Source organism: Sturnira hondurensis, unplaced genomic scaffold (genome assembly GCF_014824575.4).
Source record: "Sturnira hondurensis isolate 20B ecotype Veracruz unplaced genomic scaffold, ASM1482457v3 Scaffold0013559, whole genome shotgun sequence".
NCBI lineage: Eukaryota > Metazoa > Chordata > Mammalia > Chiroptera > Phyllostomidae > Sturnira > Sturnira hondurensis.
In genome coordinates this window covers 3,521,552-3,541,779 of record NW_028086190.1, presented here as the reverse complement: position 1 = coordinate 3,541,779, position 20,228 = coordinate 3,521,552, and the positions used below count along the sequence as shown (strand labels likewise).

The 20,228-nt window shown below is 44.5% G+C and overlaps 1 protein-coding gene across 1 annotated transcript in view; it reads left to right on the top strand.

Annotated features, from left to right (window-relative positions):
- The first annotated feature begins 4,937 nt into the window (after positions 1-4,937).
- The window catches only part of SH3GL2 (SH3 domain containing GRB2 like 2, endophilin A1), a 199,649-nt gene continuing 184,358 nt past the window's right edge, over positions 4,938-20,228 (top strand). The window contains exon 1 of the mRNA XM_037061918.1: positions 4,938-5,101. Within this exon, the coding sequence (XP_036917813.1) occupies positions 5,057-5,101 (45 nt within the window). The 5' untranslated portion in view covers positions 4,938-5,056. The remainder of the gene's footprint in view (positions 5,102-20,228) is intronic.

Here is a 20,228-nt window from a genome sequence, read left to right as displayed (position 1 = left end):
TGTTTCTTTTCCCCTTCTGGTACCCCTATAATTCGGATGTTGGAACATTTAAAGATGTCCTGGAGGTTCCTAAGCCTCTCCTCATTTTTTTGAATTCTCATTTCTTCATTCCTTTCTGGTTGGATGGTTCGTTCTTCCTTCTGGTCCATTCCATTGATTTGAGTCCCAGTTTCCTTTCCATTACTATTGGTTTCCTGTGCATTTCCCTTCATTTCAATTAGTTTAGCCTTCATATGTTCCTCTAATTTGTGACTATAATCAGCCAGTTATGTGAGCATCCTGATGACCAGTGTTTTGAACTGTGCATCTGAGAGGCTGGCTATTTCCTGGTGGCTTAGAGTTATCGGCTCTGGGGCTTTGAGTTCTTCTTGAGCCATCTTTTGGACTGTTTGTGCCTTTACGTATCAGGATCGGAGCCCTAGGTGTTCACCAGAGCAGGGCAACTAAGTTGCTGGGTTGTGACGCTGTACGTGGGGGCAGGGTCAAAAAGGAGCAATGGTGGTCCCGTCTGCCGCTTCCTGCCGCTGTGGCCGCAGCTGCCATGGTCACCAGGGGCGTGGGTTTCGTCCCACTGCACGTGAATGTGCCACTGCCGTCAGCCCTCTGCCACTGGGTTTGCCCGCTGGGGCCTGCGTGGTCCGTCTCACTGTGCTTGAATGTGCGACCGTGGTCAGTCTGCCCTGCACCCCACTGGGTCTGGGCTGTCTGCATGCCTGGGTCGGGGGATCTTTCCTGCCTGACCCTGTTCCACTGCTGGCTCCGCCCCTCTTACCGGTCCCAATTAAATGGTTCGTCATTGTCGGACTTCCGTATAATTCAATTTTCTGTTCTTTGGCTGTGTCTTTGTTCTCCAAACCTTTGTTGTACTCAAACTTGGTTGTGGGAGAAGGCACAGTGTTTCCACCTATGCTACCATCTTGGCGGAAGTACCCCATTATAACATTTTATAATAAATTTGGCCTATGGTTTTGGGATCACTGCCCACCCCCAATTCAAAACACCATGACAGTGCTGGGAGGACCCAGAAATCACTATCTGGAGAGGAGGGACAAGGACCAGCCTACTGGCAGTCACCCCACCAGTGTCAGAAGCCTAGGACCACCCTATCCCCCCTTTGCCCATGTTTAATAAAAACCTTCCACACAGGCCCCATCAGGGTATCTTGTTCTCCATGGTTGCCTGCTTTCACTTCTTGAGTGTGTCCTATCATTTTAATACATTTCTGTGCTTTGTCTGTTGCCCGACAAGAACCTGGATGCTGGTACTGACTGGAGGCCTCCCTTGCTGCCCAGGTCAAAAGAAGCTCAACCACTCTCTTTCATAGGCAACATCTCGAAGATCTTTATAGTTGCAAATTGTGGTTTCAGCAGAAATACTGGATTCACCTGAGATCCAGAGGACAGCTGCGAGAATTAGCCATGGTTTCCGAAGCACTTGAAGTCCCTGGGTAGTTTTTCTTCTCCAGGCAGTTCCTCGGTGGGACAGCAGGGTACACATTCCAAGTTAGTGAATGAACAACCAGGGGTAGGTAGAGACTTGGTTTTGTTTAATTTAGGGTTCAGCTAAGTATTCAAAGACCTAGGGGGATTCTTCAGGTCCCCAATTTCACACCTTTCAGTTAAAAGCTAGCGCTCATGAATCTCAGACTAGTTGCTCTCTCAGCAGCTTTGACCAAAGCCCATTCTTCTGTGAAAATGTTTCATGGTTCAGATCAGGGGTCAGGTAGAAAAAATTAATTATAAAATACTTTTTTCTATTATGTAAGAAATGGAAAAAAAGAAGATAAAAAACATGTACAGTAAAGTGACAACAAACTCACAGTTATTAACAACCACACCTAAAACAAAAAACAACTAAGCAGACAGCTAGATCAGGAGTGGAACCACAGAAATGGAGATCACATGGAGGGTTAGCAACAGGGGAGTGGGAGGAGGAGAGAGGGGGAGAAGTTACAGAGAATAAGTAGCACAGATGGTGGGGAGAAAATAGACAGGGGGAGGGTAAGAATAGTATGGGAAATGAAGAAGCCAAAGAACTTATATATATGACCCATGGACATGAACTATAGGGGGGGAATGTGGGTAGGAGAGGGTGTGCAGGGTGGAGGGGAGTGGGGGGAAATGGGACAACTGTAATAGCATAATCAATAAACTATATTATAGAAAGGAAAATACATAGGTTAAAAGGCATTTTGAGAGTAACAAGAAATATAAATATTGACTCTATTGTATCAATATTAAATTTCTTGGGCATGGTCAAAAAATTGGAGAATCAGGAAAAAAGTTCACTCCTAATAGCTCTACACTAGCCCAGTGGTTTTCACAGGATGGCTCAGGGTCTTGTTTGAAATGCACATCCTCAGTTCTCACCCAGACCTGGTGAGTCAGAAACTGGGGGTGTGGCTGGGCAATGGGTTGCTTTAACAAGTCCTCTGGGGGTTCGGGTACACTAAAGTTTGAAAACTGCTCCAGCAGCACGACCATTATTAGCATTTCCAGTAGTTCTGTGTGTATGAGTGTGTGTGTGTGTGGACACACAGGCTTCATCAAACTGTCAGAGTACAAGAAGCAGTCATTGTAACACTAACTAACCCTCAAACCTCTCCAGCCTAGAGCCCCACCTATTCAGGTAGTAAGTCCAAACTAGAGATTCCTAGTGTCAGGAAGCTAGGAATCACCATGGTGGGCCTTATGGATGAGGGGGTGTGCTCTGGGTGTACCACCTCACAGGGCCCCGGTCAGGAGATTTTGATGGTTCATTCTACATTTGGAGAAATCAGTAGAACCACCTCTCTACTGACAGATCATCCATCTTTCCCTATCAATACTTCTCTGACACACAGGTTACCCCTTGCCCTGGCATTCCTTTAGGATGTCTCACCAAAGCTGCCTCTTCACCCTCTCTGCCTGGTAAGGAAGTTGCAGGGTAAAAGTTCAGGGTGTGGTCAGTGCATGGGGCCACTGTTCTCTCTGACCCTCAGGCCCAGGGGCTGAGTCTGCCCGCTGCCTCAGGGAGGTGGCAAAAAAAGAGAAAAACCTCCCCCAAGTTCAGTGAGTCTTTTTGTAACAGTAAAGCAGGCAACTTCATCTAGTGACAAACAACAACTACAAAATATGTGGGCCTGGCAGGAACTGGAAAATGTCCCTTCGTCTCCTGGGGAATGGGCATGTGCTTTCTGTGCTGTAGTCAGGAAAGACTAACTAGTTTTGCCACGGTAACAGTTCCAGACTCAGTGAATTAAAATTACTCAGGTTTGTTTCTCATTCATGCTAAACGTCTGTTGAACATCAGCTGGTGATTTTGCCCTGCTTGATCCTCAGTCTGGATTCTGGTTGACAGAGCACAACTATTTAGAATCCTGTTGCAGAGGAAAAAGGGAACTTTGCAGCATCTCATACCAACAGCTAAATTCTCTGCCAAGAAGTGACGATCAGTTTTCTTCCTAACCCCCTTGTGGAAAATTATCATGTGCCCCCATTTAACCACAAGGTGTTTGGAAAGTGTGGAAAGTGGGGTTCTACTATGTATGTACAAAGGAGGTACATAGGAGGTTCACTCCTTTTCTCTGTCTCCGTAGACTGGGCCACTAGTCCATGTGCTCTTACTGCTTCACTATCTGCCACTATCTGCCTGACTGCTTTTCTGTGTTCAGTTCACACTATCTAGGGTATGACTGGTAGCCCAGCTTACAGACAGCATCCCCTTGACAAAACATTCACTCTGTGCCCAAGCAGCCTGGCTAGAAGGGCGGAAGTGAGGTCTGTGGTTTCGTCCAAGCAGCAAGGGTTGTGCAGGTAATGAGAGGGGTTTTTAGTACTCCATCCGTCGTGCTGTGCCTGTTCATCCTTGCAATGTCTCTCATTTCGGCTTCTCTCATTCCGTCTTCTTTTCGTTATAACTTTGGTCCCTAGGTGGGGGCAGCATTCAAGTTCTTTTCTATGTGTTCCTCACTTGTTGAAAAACCATAGGAAGTGTCTAATTACCAGAAATTAGAAGACATCTAGTGCTGTTCTGCTACCAATTTATCTAATTCTATCTGAGGTTCGCTTTAGCCTAGCCATATATGCATTGTTACATATGAAGTATTTGTATAACTTAAAGGTATCATGCATTTTCACATCATATAATGCTTATTTTAGATTGAAAATCTGAAATCCACTATCACAAGTGAAAGCCAAGTTCACATTTCAGGCTTCTTCATTCATGTAAACAGAATAAAATACTATTTCTCTAGTAATAACCCAAATTTTATTAAATTTAGTCATTTAATTTAGTAATTAAATTTTATTGTATTTACCTGGCTGACTATGGACTTCAAAATTTTTTTTTTGGTTCTTTTAAAGTCATTAAGTTGCATCAGACCAAAATAAATAAATAATAATAAAGGGCTGGTGGTTTTTCCTAACGTTATGTAGGTTGAAGGGATATTGAAACCAGGGCAGAGAAACGTTTCCTGTACCCAGACAAGCGGGGGCAAGGCAGAGAAGGAGCAATAACTTATTTATTGCCCCAGATAGAACGCCACTCCTTCCCAGGCTGCCGAGAGGCCGGACTCATAGGTCAAGCAGCGTCGCTGCGGCTACCTGGAAGCCAAGCAAGTCACCTGAGTCGTGTCCAGTGCCGGCGCTGTCCAGCTGCAGGGAGCGGTCCTCGGGCCGCCCGGTCTCAACGACTCCCTCGGGGCGGGAGACCGCCCTGGGCCTTGTGCACCGCAGCCGGCCGCTGGCGCCGCGGCGCAGTTCGCGTGTGGCGGTCCCGAGCCCAGGTAGCTCCGGCAGCAGCACCTGTCCGCCAGCCCCGCGCCCAGTGCCGGGAGGGGCGGGGCGGGGCTTCCCGCGTCCCCTTTAAGAGGCCGCATCACCCAGCCCTGACGTCAGGGTGTCTATCCGTCCGTAGGAGCCCGCGTCCCGCGCCGCCCGCGCCCCAGCGCCCACAGCCCCGGCGGCCGCACGACTGGCGGCGGCCCCGCGAGCGCGCCGCCCGGCTCGGCCTTCCAGCTTCGCTCCCCCGCCGCCTCCTTTCCTCGCCGGCAGCCGCCCGCGCGCCCTCCAGCACCATGTCGGTGGCCGGGCTGAAGAAGCAATTCCATAAAGCCACTCAGGTAGGGCGCGAGACAGGTGCGCCGCGGGCCGGTCCCGGGCGGAGCTGCGAGGGCGCGCTCGGAGCCTGCAGTTGGCCGGGAGCGTGGCGACCCCGGCCCTCGCCGCCCGCCTTGGCATCTCCGGACTGGGAGCCCGCGCTCCGGTCTCCACCCCGGGCTCCGTGCGGCGCTCCGGGCGCCAGCGGGTGCCCAGTATCCCGCCTCGCCGCCCCGCGCCCGCGCCGCCCAGTGCGGGAGCGCCGGGGAGGGGACCGCCGGGGAGGGGACCGCGGCTCCACGGTCGCCGAGGCTCGCAGGTGCCCGGGCAGCACGGCGGGAGATTATGTAAAGTCGCCTCTTTCCCTTGTGACCTTGCGGTGTCGGTGCACCCGGCTATCCCGGGATGTGCTGGCACGAACGTGGCCGCACTGAGGGTGGCTGCGGGGGTGTTTCGGTCTGTGCTTCCCCCGCCCCCGTAGTCTCTGAATCACTCCTTCCTCGGTCACCCGCAGACTCAGGAATTGGAGGATGGGGTGTCTTTCTGGAAAGCTCGTGCATTAACTTTTCCTTGGGGAACTTGCTCGTCAAACTCCTTTGAGGCCAGGGCTTGATCAGGAGTCAGCATGTCTTTAAAAATTCCCCAATAGTGTTGTAGCCTTAACATAACTAAATCATCATATATTTAACATTTTATTTTTACTGAGCCTTTTACATCTCGGATGTGGCTGTCTTTCTCTCTGAGGTTAATAAGCTGTGATACTAAAACTTACTTAGATTTTAATAGTTTAAATCTCAGTGGGCTTGGTTGAAAGATTTTATGTAGGGAAAAATAAGTGAACACTTAAGATGTGACCTACATCTTATATAATGACTATGAGTACCATTTTTAAAAAATTCTGAAACAGTTCTAGTTTAAGGGATCTTTAGCCAGTGGGTTGCTGATTTTTTAAAATAGTTCTCATAATTTAGTCTTAAATATTTTTTCATAGATTAGCCTTAATTAATAATGCACTTTCTGATAATTCCTCAGAAGTAATGAGGTTTTTTCCCAGGCTCTACAGTTAAAGCCCTGTTAAAAACCACATCCAGGAAAGATGAGGGTGTGTTTTTCAGAACCTCAGTTAAATCAGGTTGACAAATGCAGGATGAAACCGCCTCTCGTGTGTGCCCACGTGCCAGCTGTCACAACACATTTGCTTTCATAGACCCAGTTATTCTGGTCAGTTTGGGAGATCAGAGAAACTAAGACCATTTTAGTAAAAATGCGCTTCAGTCTAATCAATTTTACTCGTCAAATTGGACCCCTCTGAGACCTCTCTGCCAGAAGTGTTTGTAAATACGAGTGTACGGTTGATGTAATTTGGAAGGCGTGTCATAACTGTACTTCACATTCCTTCAGATTTACGGAACTAGCATTTGCGCTGCTGGCAAGTTCTCAGGCAGGTCTTCTTTGATCTCACTAACCTGTTTATTTCAGGTCCTTATCATTTCTCAAGAGCTCAGCACCAAATTTACCCACATCCCATCCGTTTCCTGCTGTTGATTCTGAGGACTTCCTTTGCCAATCTTGGTGCCCTAAAAGGCCATTAGGAACCATGGCTTCTGAGTGGGAAAGGCTTAAAGCTTGACCCCCTCCTCTGTTGTCTGTGACCTTGAGCATTATTTAACTTCCGAATCTGTACTTGCTAAAATGCAGATATTATGCAGATAATATTCTACTTCTTAGAATTGATGTGAACATAAATGAGCTTGTAGAACACATCCACAAAGTGTTCAATAACTGCCATTAACATTAAGGATCATTTTATTAGGATAAAATACTGTCCCTTACATTGGTCATAATGAGCATGAGAAAATTATAGAAGCTGGAATTTTTAGCTTCTCTATCTTAACAGAAATAACCAGAAGTCTCAGTTTCAGCTATCCCGAAGTTAGTTACGTGTAGCGCTGAATGTTCTGAATACAAACCTGAAATTGTAATATGAAAGAACTCCTGAGATCCTTGGAGGAAGTCCGCTGTGACACAATCAGTATTTATCACACCAAATCCAGGTGCAGAATCATGGCATCATTTGCTTCTTTTCACTGAACAGCCTTTTATTTTGTGAAGCAACACACAATCTCCTATCCATTGCTTAAGATAGCACAATCTTGGAAAGCCGAAGGCAAATGTTATTCTTTCTGGGCATGTGTATGTATTTTGAAGGGCGTGTAAAGCCAGCACTAATGTTCGCACGCCCAGAGACAGGGGAGGTAGCCATATTCTCCATTTCCCCCCCACAGCTCATGAACCTGGTCTTATCTACAGAGGAAGCTTTAGGCCTAAAATTATTTCCCCTTTAAAAACATGTGCTAGATTAGGTAGCCTATGTTTCTGAGTGACAGATCCCTTTTCAGGCAAATGTTTCTCCTGTTTTTATGAAATTGAGTTATTGCTTATGGGTGGAATGAATGATATTTGCATGAATAAAGCAATATACCTTTCGTGTTGGCCCATTGATTTGATATCTCTGATTATCAAATCAGATGGTAATCTGTCACAACTGTTTATCACAAGTATTATTGTGATAAATGTGTCACAACTGTTCTCTTAGTTTAGAATTGACTATTTCTGCCTAACTGCTGACAATTATTTTCAATATCTCAGCTATGTGGCCGTGAAGATTTTGCCAAATAAATTTTACTGGACTGGAAGAGTATATTAAAATGGCAAAAATCGATCATCTGTTTCCATTAATAAACTTAATTACGTTATTGCTCATAAAGATGTAATTTACCCAGAAAGGTGCAAGAAAACAAAGTTTATTGTATCACAGATGCTGGAGAAACTGTCACTTAACACTGAGAGGGGCAGCATGGGAGGAAGGCCAAGGGAGCAAGCTCAGCCAAGCGGGTGGGGAGCCAAGAGCAGGTACGAAGACCCTGGCAACTGCCTTCATTGGAGGTCAGGGGGAGTTCACAGGAGAAGGTGAGGGGGCATTTCCTTGGTGCATTTGAATGTTATTTGTTCATGGTCAGGGGCAGGGAGAGCGGGGTTGGGTCAACCTTATCACACTGGTGTATTTGGCCACCTAGCTGCGTGCTCACAGCTTGTGGGGGCATTTTAAGGCAGCAGAAGACAAAGTATGAAGTTTTACAATTCTACAGTGCAACTTTTCTCAGTTTGGGAGCTTAGATTTTCTTTATTTCCCTAATCATTTCGAAGCCCGAGTCTTCGGGCAGTTTATGCGGTCTGTAATGGGTCAAAAAGACTGAAAACGGTGCTCAGCTGCGCCTGTTGGAGCGCGTGACCGCGAGTCCCTGTCCCCTGTTTGCAGACTGCCAGCAAAGCGTGTTCGGATGGTGCTAACGTCAGCTAGGTCTGATGCTTCAGGGACAACTTTACTATTCCTGAAGGTGTTATATGTAGTGCAACTTCTAAATTCAGAGTATGGTATTCTAGAATATGGATGATTTGGGCAATCAAATTCCTTTAAAAACTTAGAGCACTTCTGACCCTGTTTTCTTCTTGTCAGATCTATTTTTCAGTGACCACAATGGAAGTTCTTTCTTAGGTCTGCTTTTCAACCAGTTCATTTGGTTGTGTGATTATGAACTTGGAAAGAAGGCCTAATGCTTTGGTTTAACCAAAATGTCTTAATGGATCTGTGTTGCTCAAAGCCTGTCTTATTCTTATTTCCTGTCTGCTTCAGGGGTCCAGGATGACTAGAGGCCCACACGTGATTTGAGGGTTGCCAAAGAGAGTGGGTATATTGGAACAAAGGGGCTGAGGGATTCTCATGGGCCAGGCCTGGAAGAGGACCTTGGGAGGCAGGATGTTACGACCCTCAATGACCCTTCCTCGTGTGTATTCCTCTCTTTGTTGAGTGTCGATCAGCCTGTCACTATGAAAAGATGTCATTCCCAAGATTGTTCTACTTTCTATAGCAAAAGGGAGAGTTTTATGGTTGGGCTTACTCTAAATATGTGAATGCCTTAAAAGCGGAGCATTTTCTCTGGCTGTGCTAGAAGGGCAAGTCAAAGAGCCTGGAAGGACTGGACATGCTGTGGCTGTGTAAGGTGGAGGGTCCATATGGGAAGGAATGAACTCAGCCTCTAGGGGGAGAGAGCAGCTCTTGGATGACAGCCAGCTAGGATTCTGCCAACTGGATTCTGCCAGCAAGCTGAGTGGAAAGGAATTCTCCCCCAGCCTGCAGCCAGGAGCCCACTGTAGCTCACACCTTGATTTTGCCTTGTGAGATTCTGAACAGAGAACCCAGTCAAGCTGTCCCCGACTTCCGACTTACCGAACTATGAGCTAATAAATGGCAATTGTTTTAAACCACTAAATTAGTGATAATCTGTACTGTAACAACAGAAAACTAATAAGGGGAACAATCACTTCTGTTGGTGTTGGTTTGACTGGAACTTGTAACATAGTGGCCCTAAGTACAACCGAAGAAGGGAGGAGGCTGGCAGCTGTAGTCTAGTGTTGTACCCAGCATGTAGAAGTAGGTGTGGGTAGGAAGCTGGAAGCCAGTGAAATTCCGTGTCTATAATACACTCATTTATATGTATGCTTATGAGTGTGTATGTGTATATACCCACATCAATTCAACATAAATACCTGTGTATGAATTTTAAGTCTACTTTGCTGAGTCAATGTTTTCTTTTCTTTTTTTTAAAGATTTTATTTATTTATCTTTAGAGGGGAAGGGAAGGAGAAAGGGAGAGAAATATCAATGTATGGTTGGCTCTTGTGCGTCCCCTGCTGAGAACTGGCCTGCAACCCAGGCATGTGGCCTGACTGGGAATCGAACCGCCATCCTTTGGTTCACAGGCCCGTGCTCAATCCACTGAGCTACACCAGCCAGGGCTTCAATCTTATTACATAAGGGTTGATGTTCCACGTGTATTTTTATAAAAATACATTTTATATTTTATAGTTTTTCCCCACAATGTCTAGATTTTTTGGATATTTAGATATTTTTCTCTGGTAAAACACTTTTTTTTTTGGTTCCTGATCAATTTTAAGCAGTGAGGTTGTTTAACCACATTCTGCACAGCCTCTTAACCTTTGACTTGGGGGGCTGGTAGTGCAGTGAGAGCTTCATTAACCTTGAATGTAGACAGTAGAACTATGAAGTGCTTCTTGAGTTGTTAGTCTCTAGCAAGGCATCAGAGGCTTTACTGGTGAGAGCTGAGCGGCTGACTCTTCGTGCTGCGTCCGTGTCTGTGCTTGTGGAAGGCCAGCGTCAGCACGGGCACAGTGCAATGCCCTTACCTAGTGCAGGCACGTTGGACAGCTACCCGGTGATGCAAAGCTGTTTTTGAGGATCGTAGATGAAGGTAGCACACATTGTGGTGTTTGTTTGTGATGTTAACTCTGTGGTCTTTGACATGATTCATGGGTCCAAAGAGCTGAATGGTTTTCTGGGTGCACCTGGGGAACAGTGCCAGGCATTTGGGAAAGGATGGGCTCTGGCACCAAGATGTCCTGTAAGGACTTGTCGGTTGGGCAGTGTGGCTGGGCGGAAAATAGCCAGATGTGATTCTGTATCTGAGTAATGAAGTAACCCCAACAGAGTCCTGCAGGCATTGAGTACAAGAGTGGATACAACTTTCACTCTGCTCATTCCTGGCATTTACTGCTCACTGAAGTGACTCTGATGTGCTTCTTCGTGTTGAATAAATGCTGTGAGCAGTAGCTTGCTGGACATATTTATATTGCTCATGGAAGTGCTTAGGTGGCTACTTCTGGCCAAGAGGGACCTGTAGACCTGAGCCTTGTGCAGTAACTCTGCTCCGTAATGTTTGCAGACTGACTGAAGGAAGAGCTTTCTGGAGAAGTTCCTCATCGAGACCATTATCAAGATTTTACTTGTGAGAGTTAATGTTCTGCTTTCCAGAGATTCAGTTCTGTTTCTGTGTTCAACCCTGCACTTGAGTTTTGTCTTCTGTTATACTTTTTTAATGAAGTTTAATGAACATAAAATTGTTCTCCATTTTCCATTAAGCTCTTTTGTGTTCATCTCATCCACTGCTCTCTTTGCATCTTTGGTTCCTTTGAAGCTCGCAAATCCAGAATGTTAAATTTTTCCACACTTTTTGGTTATTACTTCACCTTGAACCCCATCCTAGGTTTTTTTTTTAATGGAGATAACATGTAGTGCTTATCATTGATCTCATCTCTAAATTTCTGACAGGGAAAACTTCCTTTTCCTGGCTCTGAGAAAAGGTGGGGCACATCTTTGTTTCTAAATTTAAATTGTCCAACAAGTATTTTTAACCACTAAAATACATTTATTTCATGTTAAATTAACTCTTTCTACTACTTTTTAGTGTCTCAGGATCTATACATTTAAGGCATTTTGACCCATTTTTTGCCGTAATGCATTTATATGAAAGCATGAGTCCTAACCAGAAAGATTATCATAAAGTCTCGTTATCAGTGCATTTGTCTAAATTTGATGACTCACTCTACTTTTATGAGGCCATGAATCGTGCTGATGTCAGGCGATGTGTATCGGCTTGCCTTTCATGAGATCTGAATTCTTGGTGTCTGGTGTTACTGTCTGCTGGCTGCTGCCCTGAATGAGTCCAGTGAGTTTAGACAGTCAGCTCTAGATTCTTCCTGTGCGGCTGTGGTGGGATAATTTGACTGTTCCCCGATTTGTCAGCTTTATCTTCATGACTTTTGGCATCTGTATTCATGGGTAGACTGCTGATTTGATTTTAATTGAAAAACGGATTTTGTCACTTTCATAGATGGAAAACCACTATCACATATCACAGGGGTACAGGGAATTACTGTGCGTAAAGGAGCTGAGTCCTAGATCCCCTTGCTGGAGTTATGCTGTGAGCTGGAAGTTTATTCTGCTTTTGTTAAAATGGGATTAACAAATGTTAGACAAGCAGTAGATATCCTAATGATACAGTGGGACTTTTTTCTTCATTAGATCAGAATGGTTGGAAGAAGAATACAGCAACTGTTATTCCTCACTGAGAATACAGTTCTGCACCAACCGATTGTTTAAAACATGCCTGTCTCAGAGTTTAACGATATAAACGGTCAACCATTCTCTGACCGTCAGGGAATTTTCTGCTCAGGACAAGGGGATTGGATTATGTGTAATAGAAGGGGCCGTACACGGAGTCATCTGTTCTGTGCTTAACGTCTGGAGAAGGAGCAGAGATGTACTTCAAGAGAAGCTTTCGTCATTTTGAAAATGGTGAAAGACGACCCACTGGCAGTTTATGTAGAACACGATCAACTGGGTCCTGGGAGAAGAGGCTCAGGTATTTCAGATGTCCTGCTAGTTCCTCATTCTGAGGACTCATGAGACTCCAGACAAGTCACGGCTCACTTGATATGAACACCCCCTTTCCCTGCAAAATCCTAAGTTTCCAAGCTGAGGGAATACGGTCTTCTACCTGAGTTTAAGTCCTGACATTTTATGCATCTGGTCTTGTTCCTCTCTGATCCACATCTAAGTGTATCTATAGTTATCTTTCTAAGTGACAAACCTAATGTTGCTCCTCTGCTTGAAACTCTTCGGTGGCTCCTCCGTGCTCCCAGCATAAAGCCCTTATAAACCCCATGAAGGAGTTGGGAGCATGGCCTGACCCCTGTTTACAGGCCTGGTCTCATCTCTCACAGTTCTTCATGTGTGCGATTGTCTTTTACATCTCCCTTTGTATCACACAGCCGTCCCTGCTTTCGAGTCTTTGCAGCATGCTGTCCTCTTTGTGGAAATTCCCCTTCTCTCTCTTGTTGCTTGATACTTGAGTAATCATTACATCTCTTTAAGGTCTTATCCTGATGATTTCTTAAGGCAGTTTAACCTTCCCTTACTAGGTGAAGGGCAAATGCCCTTTCACATGCAATGAAAACTGCCCATAGTGTTTCTTTTGAATGTGGTGTTTGGCCCACAGCACTGCAAGCATCCGTTTCCTTGTTGGCATCCCCCCGGCGGGTGTAAGGGAAGGGGTTCTGTTCTCTTCTTCGTTGTGTCCTCAATGCCTGTCCCACGGCGGGCATTGCATCTGGTAGGTGTTTGTTGGATGAACACATGCTCTGTGCTTCTTTCTCTATCTACCTGTTTATCTATCTATCTATAGAGTTATCTTGTGTATATTTTTTCATTTGTTTATTTCTGCTTAAAAATACATTGGCTATTTTTAAAACTTAATTTAGAAGTTACAACAAAAATTGTACATCTGTAATTAAAATAGACTTTCATAATTGTAAAAATGGCTACATGTGTGGGAACTATTTTAACCCATTAACTACCCATAATGATAGTGTAAGGGCATTCTTTCCTCTGTTTTACAGAGGAGGACACTGAAGCACAGAGGGGTTAAGTGAGTAGCCCAGGGTTACACAGCTTCAGGGGCAGAGCCAGGATTTTAATTTAGACCATCTGTTTCAGAGCTGGTAAGTGCCAGTAATTCTCAACTGTGAGTTCTATTCCAGCCTTTAATGTCAAACCAAGAAATGCCTTAAAGCATTTGGTAATCAGTAAAATAAAGATGAACACCTTAGTTGAAAAACTAGAAAAGAATATGGAAAGGCAATATATGAAAGAACTCCAAGTGGCCAGGAGACAAATAATACACATCACGGAACTCAGACAGCCATGTACGACATTTTTCACTGTTTAGATGAACACAGATGAAAGGATGAGAACTTGCTGAGTTAGCAGGGGTGGGGGAAGGTGGTTCTTACTTGATGGTGAGCGTGTAAACTGTGTGACACTTCTGGAGATCAGCAGTGATGTTTTCAGGAATCCATCCAAAAAATAAATATATAAGCATGCAAAACTTGTGCACACAGGTGTCCACTTCAGTAGGTATTGTAGTGAAAAACCGGAAACAACCTAAAGGTCAGAACAATAGGGGATAAGGAAGGAAATTATGGTGTGTCTAGCAGGGGGTCCAACCTGCGGCCTATGGGCCACAGCTGCCCAGAGTAGCTATGAATATGGCCCAACACAGAATTGTAAACTTACTTAAAAAAAACACCCTTTTTTGCTCATCAGTCTTTGTTACTGTTTGTGTATTTAATGTGTGGCCCAAGACAACTCTTCTTCTTTCAGTGTGGCCCAGAGATGCCAAAAGGTTGGATGTCTGTGCATAAGCCATTTTATTCATACGGCAGTATTTGTTTGTGTAGGGAAATGTTCATTGATTATTGCTAAGTAAAGAAAAGCAAGCCACAAAACAGATGTGCCATAGGCCTAATGTTCAGAAAAAAGAGCTATCATAGTAACTAAAATACACTGAGAATTTATGTACCAGGCACTGTGCTGTATTGCTGTAAATTAATTTTTTAATTAACATTTAAACAGTGATTTTTTTCCTGACCAGTAACCTTATGGATGAGGAATTTGTTTCTACATTTTCTTTCTTGTGTTTTGTGATATCATGTGTGTGTGCGTGTGTACATATGTACATGTGTACACACACACACAAATGAATTTTCTTTCCACTCCATCATCTATACTTCTCATTCCCATCTCCACATCCCTTAGGTTATGTTGAAAACAAGGAATAGAAGAGTATTTCTGGCCATCACTGGGTTTGGGAACAAGCTTAGTTTGCAGCATTAGGCATTTAGCTTCAGACTGTTTAGAACGCCTGCCTCACCTTCCATGGAACCCCAGACTGAACTGCTGCTCTGGTTTCTTCTGAACAATGCGTTGCTGCTTTTCTTGGTTCTCTTCTTAGAGGCATCGTAGATAAGTGTAGCTGCATCATAAAAATGCTACTAATGACTTTTGCTGGCATTTCTTTTAAAGTCAGATCCCCCCGCAGATCCCCAGTCTTATTCTTGGGATTCTTTATTTTGTGTAGAGAGAAGGAGGGTGGCTGGGGTACACAGAGCATGGAAGAGCACTTCTGCAGGATGTTCCTGGTAATTGGTGCTAAGTATTCAGCCTCATTCTGAAGCCTCACACCGGAGTCTCCTGGGTGCCTGTCACCTCTTCAGTTTTCCCCAAAGGCTTGGAGGCACTGCCACCCCAGCAAAGGAGAATGAGCGAGGTGGAGGTACCCTGAGAAGCCAGGGGACATTCCCGGTGGTCCCCGTGGAACATGAATGCAGAGGACTGTCAACGGCCTTGGGTAGGCTTCTATTTTGAGGACAGAAATGCAAAATTTAGGAAGCCATGGATGGAAAAATAATACCCCCTGCTGTCTATCCCAAACAAAATAGGACAAAGCAGAGGAAGCACTGCCATGAGACGTGGCCTGAGGAGTGCGGTGGGCAGGCCACTGTCCACTTCCTCACAGAGAGGATGCTCCTGGTGGGGTTGACCGGGGCACTGAGGCCACTGCCGCTGCCCGGGCACAAGTGTGCCTTTATGGATGGCTTGGCTTTATTTGGGGCCTGGCGCTCTTTAATGGCTTCAGTGACAAGTGCTTCAAGCTCTGAGACAAATAAATAGGCTGTGGAGTTATTTTCTGGAGTAAAGCTTGTTTTCTCAGCCTCTGCAGAATCTCTTCACATTTCTGGAGCCCACATTAACTTGTATGTTGAGTGAAGATTCCGCCTCAAGAAATTCAGAGTAATAAACCATGTGGCTGTTGGGTTACAAGTGTTGCTGTGCAAAGGCCTTTAACCATTATATTTTGTGCTCTTGATTTAATATCATTTATATGTACAATATATTTAATACACAGGAGATGTATCTTTATGTAATCATTAATATCCCTCATATGAGTGACATGCTCAGAACTGGGGCTTCTGAAACTGGGAAAGCCATTGTTCATGCTGCCTGTCACCTACCAGACCCCATAAGAAGAGACAGGGATTGAGTCTTTAGGGGTGTTTTATTCAGATGGCCAGTGATCTCAGAATATGGTAGGTTTGTGTCCTAACCATCTTTGATTCCATTTTAAACTGACCCTTTTTGTGAGGAAGAGAAAAGTGTAGATAATGGGTTTAGAGTTCAGGGAAAAAGGCTAATTAGGTAGAAAGCTGCAGCATTCTGTGTGGTGGTCTTCATCTGTGTCCTGGGTGGTGGACATCTCACCCTGGAGCACAGTGGCTCAGATACCATCCGGATTGCGTGCAGCCCTCTTGAGGCACAAAGGTGGAACTGCTTGTGGTCTCCTGGAGTCAGGGTGGGTCATACCTTCACTTCCTGGAACAAAAGCTTTTACAGGCATTGATTATTAAACTTATTAGCCATTACCTAAACTAAAATTTTCCAACATTTGAGTCCCCCGTCACTCCTATGTGGGGAATAGACTTTATTTCAGTTTGCTCTCCCATTTTGACTTTTCAGGTGCTCTGATTATAATGACTTCTTTTTACATTGTACAGTCTCACATTTTGTAATGAAGTTACTAGTCAGGTAGAATTCTCTTTTCAGATGCCAAATCTATCCCCATGAAATACTGACATTTGTCACCATGTCCGTTTTTGAAATACTGTAGAAGTTCCTGAGCCAGCCCACTGCTCAATGGCTGGTGCGCCCCATCTGGTCCGACCCGGGACCCTGTCTGGGGCACATTACCTCCGTGACCTCACCTCCGTGACCATCTGACTGCTATCCCAGTGCCCCCCCTCTCTGCTCAGGTCACATTTTGCCCAGGGTGATCTTTTCAAAACCTGAATATGTCCTTGCTACTTCTGGTGCCAAAGAGCAGAATTCTAAACAGTGAGCTGCAAGGGCCTGCGTGATCTGACCCTTGCCTCTCCACTCTGATTTAGTGTGAGTTTACTCTCACACTGGACTCGGGTCATGCATCTCTCTTACAATAATCAGTAGGCTCCATGCTAAGTTCATAGAGAAGTGAGTAAAATACTCACTCCCTGCCCTCACGGAACTGGCGGTGTAGTGTAGGAGACCGGGCAGTAATCATGCACAGGTGTAATTAGACACGGTTGCAAGGGCAGCAGCGGGGTACTAGGGTGTGTGGCCTGGAGGTCAGACCTGCCGCTGGGTTGTGGAGAGAGACTGCCTGTGTGTGGAAAGGTTGAGGATGTTTCTCAGGTGTAGCCAGGGGAATTCTTACCAGCAGAGACAATCCCAGATGTGAGATAGGTACTGTTGTTTGCATGTAAAGAAGAGCAGATGAGGGTTTCAGGGACACTTGCCTACTTTAATTCAGAAAGGATAGCCTTGAGGATAAAGAACTACTTCTCGTGTTTTACTGAAGCTAAGATCTTGGAATATCTCCTGGAAAAGTTGCTGTTGAGCGAATAAGATTGTACGATATGGTTTACATCACTATCTTTCTTATCAAAGACCGCATCTCTGGCTCTTCACTAGTGTGTGGTCTTGGAGTCTCACGCTGAGAATGTGAATTTAAACTGAGAAGTCGAAGGTGAGAGAAACCAGCTCTTTGTGAAGTGGACGCCGTGCAGGAGCACCCCCAGAACAGGCAGAAGTCCATGCCTGGTTTGCTCACCCTCCCGTCATCCTGGGGGTACTTCACCCCTACTCACATGTTAGCCCTGGATTGGTGTTATGTCTTGGAAGCATCTGCTCTAATCTGCTGGATCGGATGAGTTTCCTCTTAATTCACATACTGTGGTTTGTCATTGTGCATTAATTTTGTGGCCATTTGATGAAATATGTCTGTCTCCTTCATTGTTCTCTAAATTCCTAAAGCCTGAAATCAAGTCTCTTTGCTTCCTTTTGGTGTTGATGATAAGGATAAGTAACATGCATATATTGCTCAGGGTTTAGCTTAAGGCCACAAAAACCATATATGCCAGGTACCATTAATCTCATTTTACTGACGAAGAAACCAAGGCACTGAGAGGTTCGGGGCTTTATCCAAAGTAACACAGCCAGCCATTTGCTAACTGTAGAGGCAGAATGTGACTCTGGCAATCCATCCTTTGGATGCTGGAATAGACTTTAAATTGATCACTTAAGAATTCATTTATTCAGTCAATGGCACAGAATAGAAAGTCCAGAAATAAGTAGTACAAGTATATTATGGTAATTTGGTATATAATAAAGGCAGCATTTCGTACCAGTGAAGAAAAGAATGGAATATTTAGTAAATCATGTTTGGGTAGTTATCTGTTAATTTGGAAAACAAAATAAAACTGGATCCTTTTATCATATGTTCTACTAAAGTAAATTCTAGGTGGCTGGAAAATATGGAGGTTACATCGTGCAAAAGAGTAAAGAAAAATATGGCTTCTCTTGAGCTGCAGAAATATTGTACTTTCCAAACATGATCAGTAAGTTTTAGAGACCACAGAAGAAAGGGTTTTTGCTACATAAAAATGAAGAACTTCTGAGTAGCAAAGGCATCCCAAATATCTAAATTACTAATAAGACTGAGCTATACAGCATGCAGCCAAAAAACACAACAAAACCCGGTTTTGGTGAGAGCGTGGACCTAAGGGCTGCTGTCCTGTTCCTCCTCTCCGGGAGCCGGCCAGACGGCGCATCGATGTGTAGTCTCTGCCTGATCAAGGCAATTCCTAAATTTGACCACGAGTAGGGCAGGAAGATTGGAGACGTGAGCAAAAAGACCTGTGTTCAAAATCCACCTCAGTATTAATGGAAGTGAAATATGATGCAATCATGCAATGGAGTTCTAAAAAGGAAGGTAGTCATCTATCCACAGGGATACCTTTCCTTGATGTACTTGGGGCGGAGAGCAGACTTTAACAAGGCAAGTAAAGCATGAAACTTCATGTAAAATTGTGGGCATGGCCTGTACCTAAATGTGTGGCTGCATGTTTGAAACAAGGTCAACAGTGTTAAATTATCTGCAGATGGGGGCTTTTGAAAGTTTTCTTTTTCTTATTTGTGTTTTTATTGCTATTCTATTACAGTTGTCCCAACTTTTCCCCCTTTCCCTGCTCTGCCCAGCCCACTGCCCTCTCCCATAGTCTGCACACCGTTGTCGGTGGGTCATTCATACATGCTCGTTGACTAGTCCCTTCCTCTTCTTTCCACTGTTATCCCCCTCTCTTCCCCTCTGGCCACTGTCGCTCTGTTCCATGTTTCCATGCCTGTGGTTTTATTTTGTTCATTCATTTGTTTTGTTCATTAGATTCCTCTTATACATGAGATCATATGGTATTGATCTTTCTCCAGCTGGCTTATTTTACTTTGTATAATATTCTCCAGTTCCGTTCATGCTTTTTTTTCTTTCTCCTGTGTAGTATTCCATTGTGTATATGTACCATAGTTTTCTGATCCATTCATCTTCTGATGGGCACTTAGGTTGCTTCCAACACTTGTCTTTTGTAAATAGAGCTGCTATGAACATAGGGGTGGGTACGTTCTTTTGAATTGGTGTTTAAGGATTCTTAGGGTATATTGCCAGCAGTGGAATCACTGAGTCAAAAGGCAGTTCCATTTTTAGTTTTGTGAGGAAATTCCATACTGTTTTCCACAGTGGCTGCACCAGTCTGCATTCCCACCAATAATGCACTGGGGTTCCTTTTTCTCCACAACCTTGTCAGCAGTGTTGTTTGTTGCTTTATTAATGATGGCCATTCTGACAGGTATGATGTGATATCTCATTGTGGTTTTAATTTGCATCTCTCTGTTGGCTAGTGATGTTGAGTACCTGTTCATATGTCTATGAGACTTCTGTATGTTGTCTTTGGAGAAGTGTCTATTCAGGTCCTTTGCCCCCCCCCCCCCTTTTTTTTTAATCAGTGTATGGTTGCCTTTTGAGCATCCCCTGCTGGGAGTTGGCCTGCAGGGAACTGGCCTGCAACCCAGGTATGTGCCCTAACTGGGAATCGAACCTCGATCCTCTGGTTCTCAGGCCTTGTGCTCAATCCACTGAGCTACACCAGCCATGCCTTTGTCCATTTTTTAATTGGATTGTCTGCCTTCCTGGTTTTGGGTCATATGAGTTCTTTGTATATTTTGGCAGTTAAACCCTTATCTGATGTATCATTGGCAAATATATTTTCCCATATGGTTGGTTCTCTTTTTGTTTTGATGATGGTTTCTTTAGCCGTGCAGAAGTTTTTGGTCTGATGTAGTCCCGTTTGTTTATTTTTTCTTTATTTCCCTTGCCCTAGGAGATATATCAGCAAAAATATTGCCACGTGGTATCTGAAATTTTACTGCCTTTGTTTTTACTAGGACTTTTATGGTATCAGAACTTACATTTAAGTCTTTTATCCATTTTAAGTTCATTCTGGTGTATGGTGTAATTTGGTGCTCTAGTT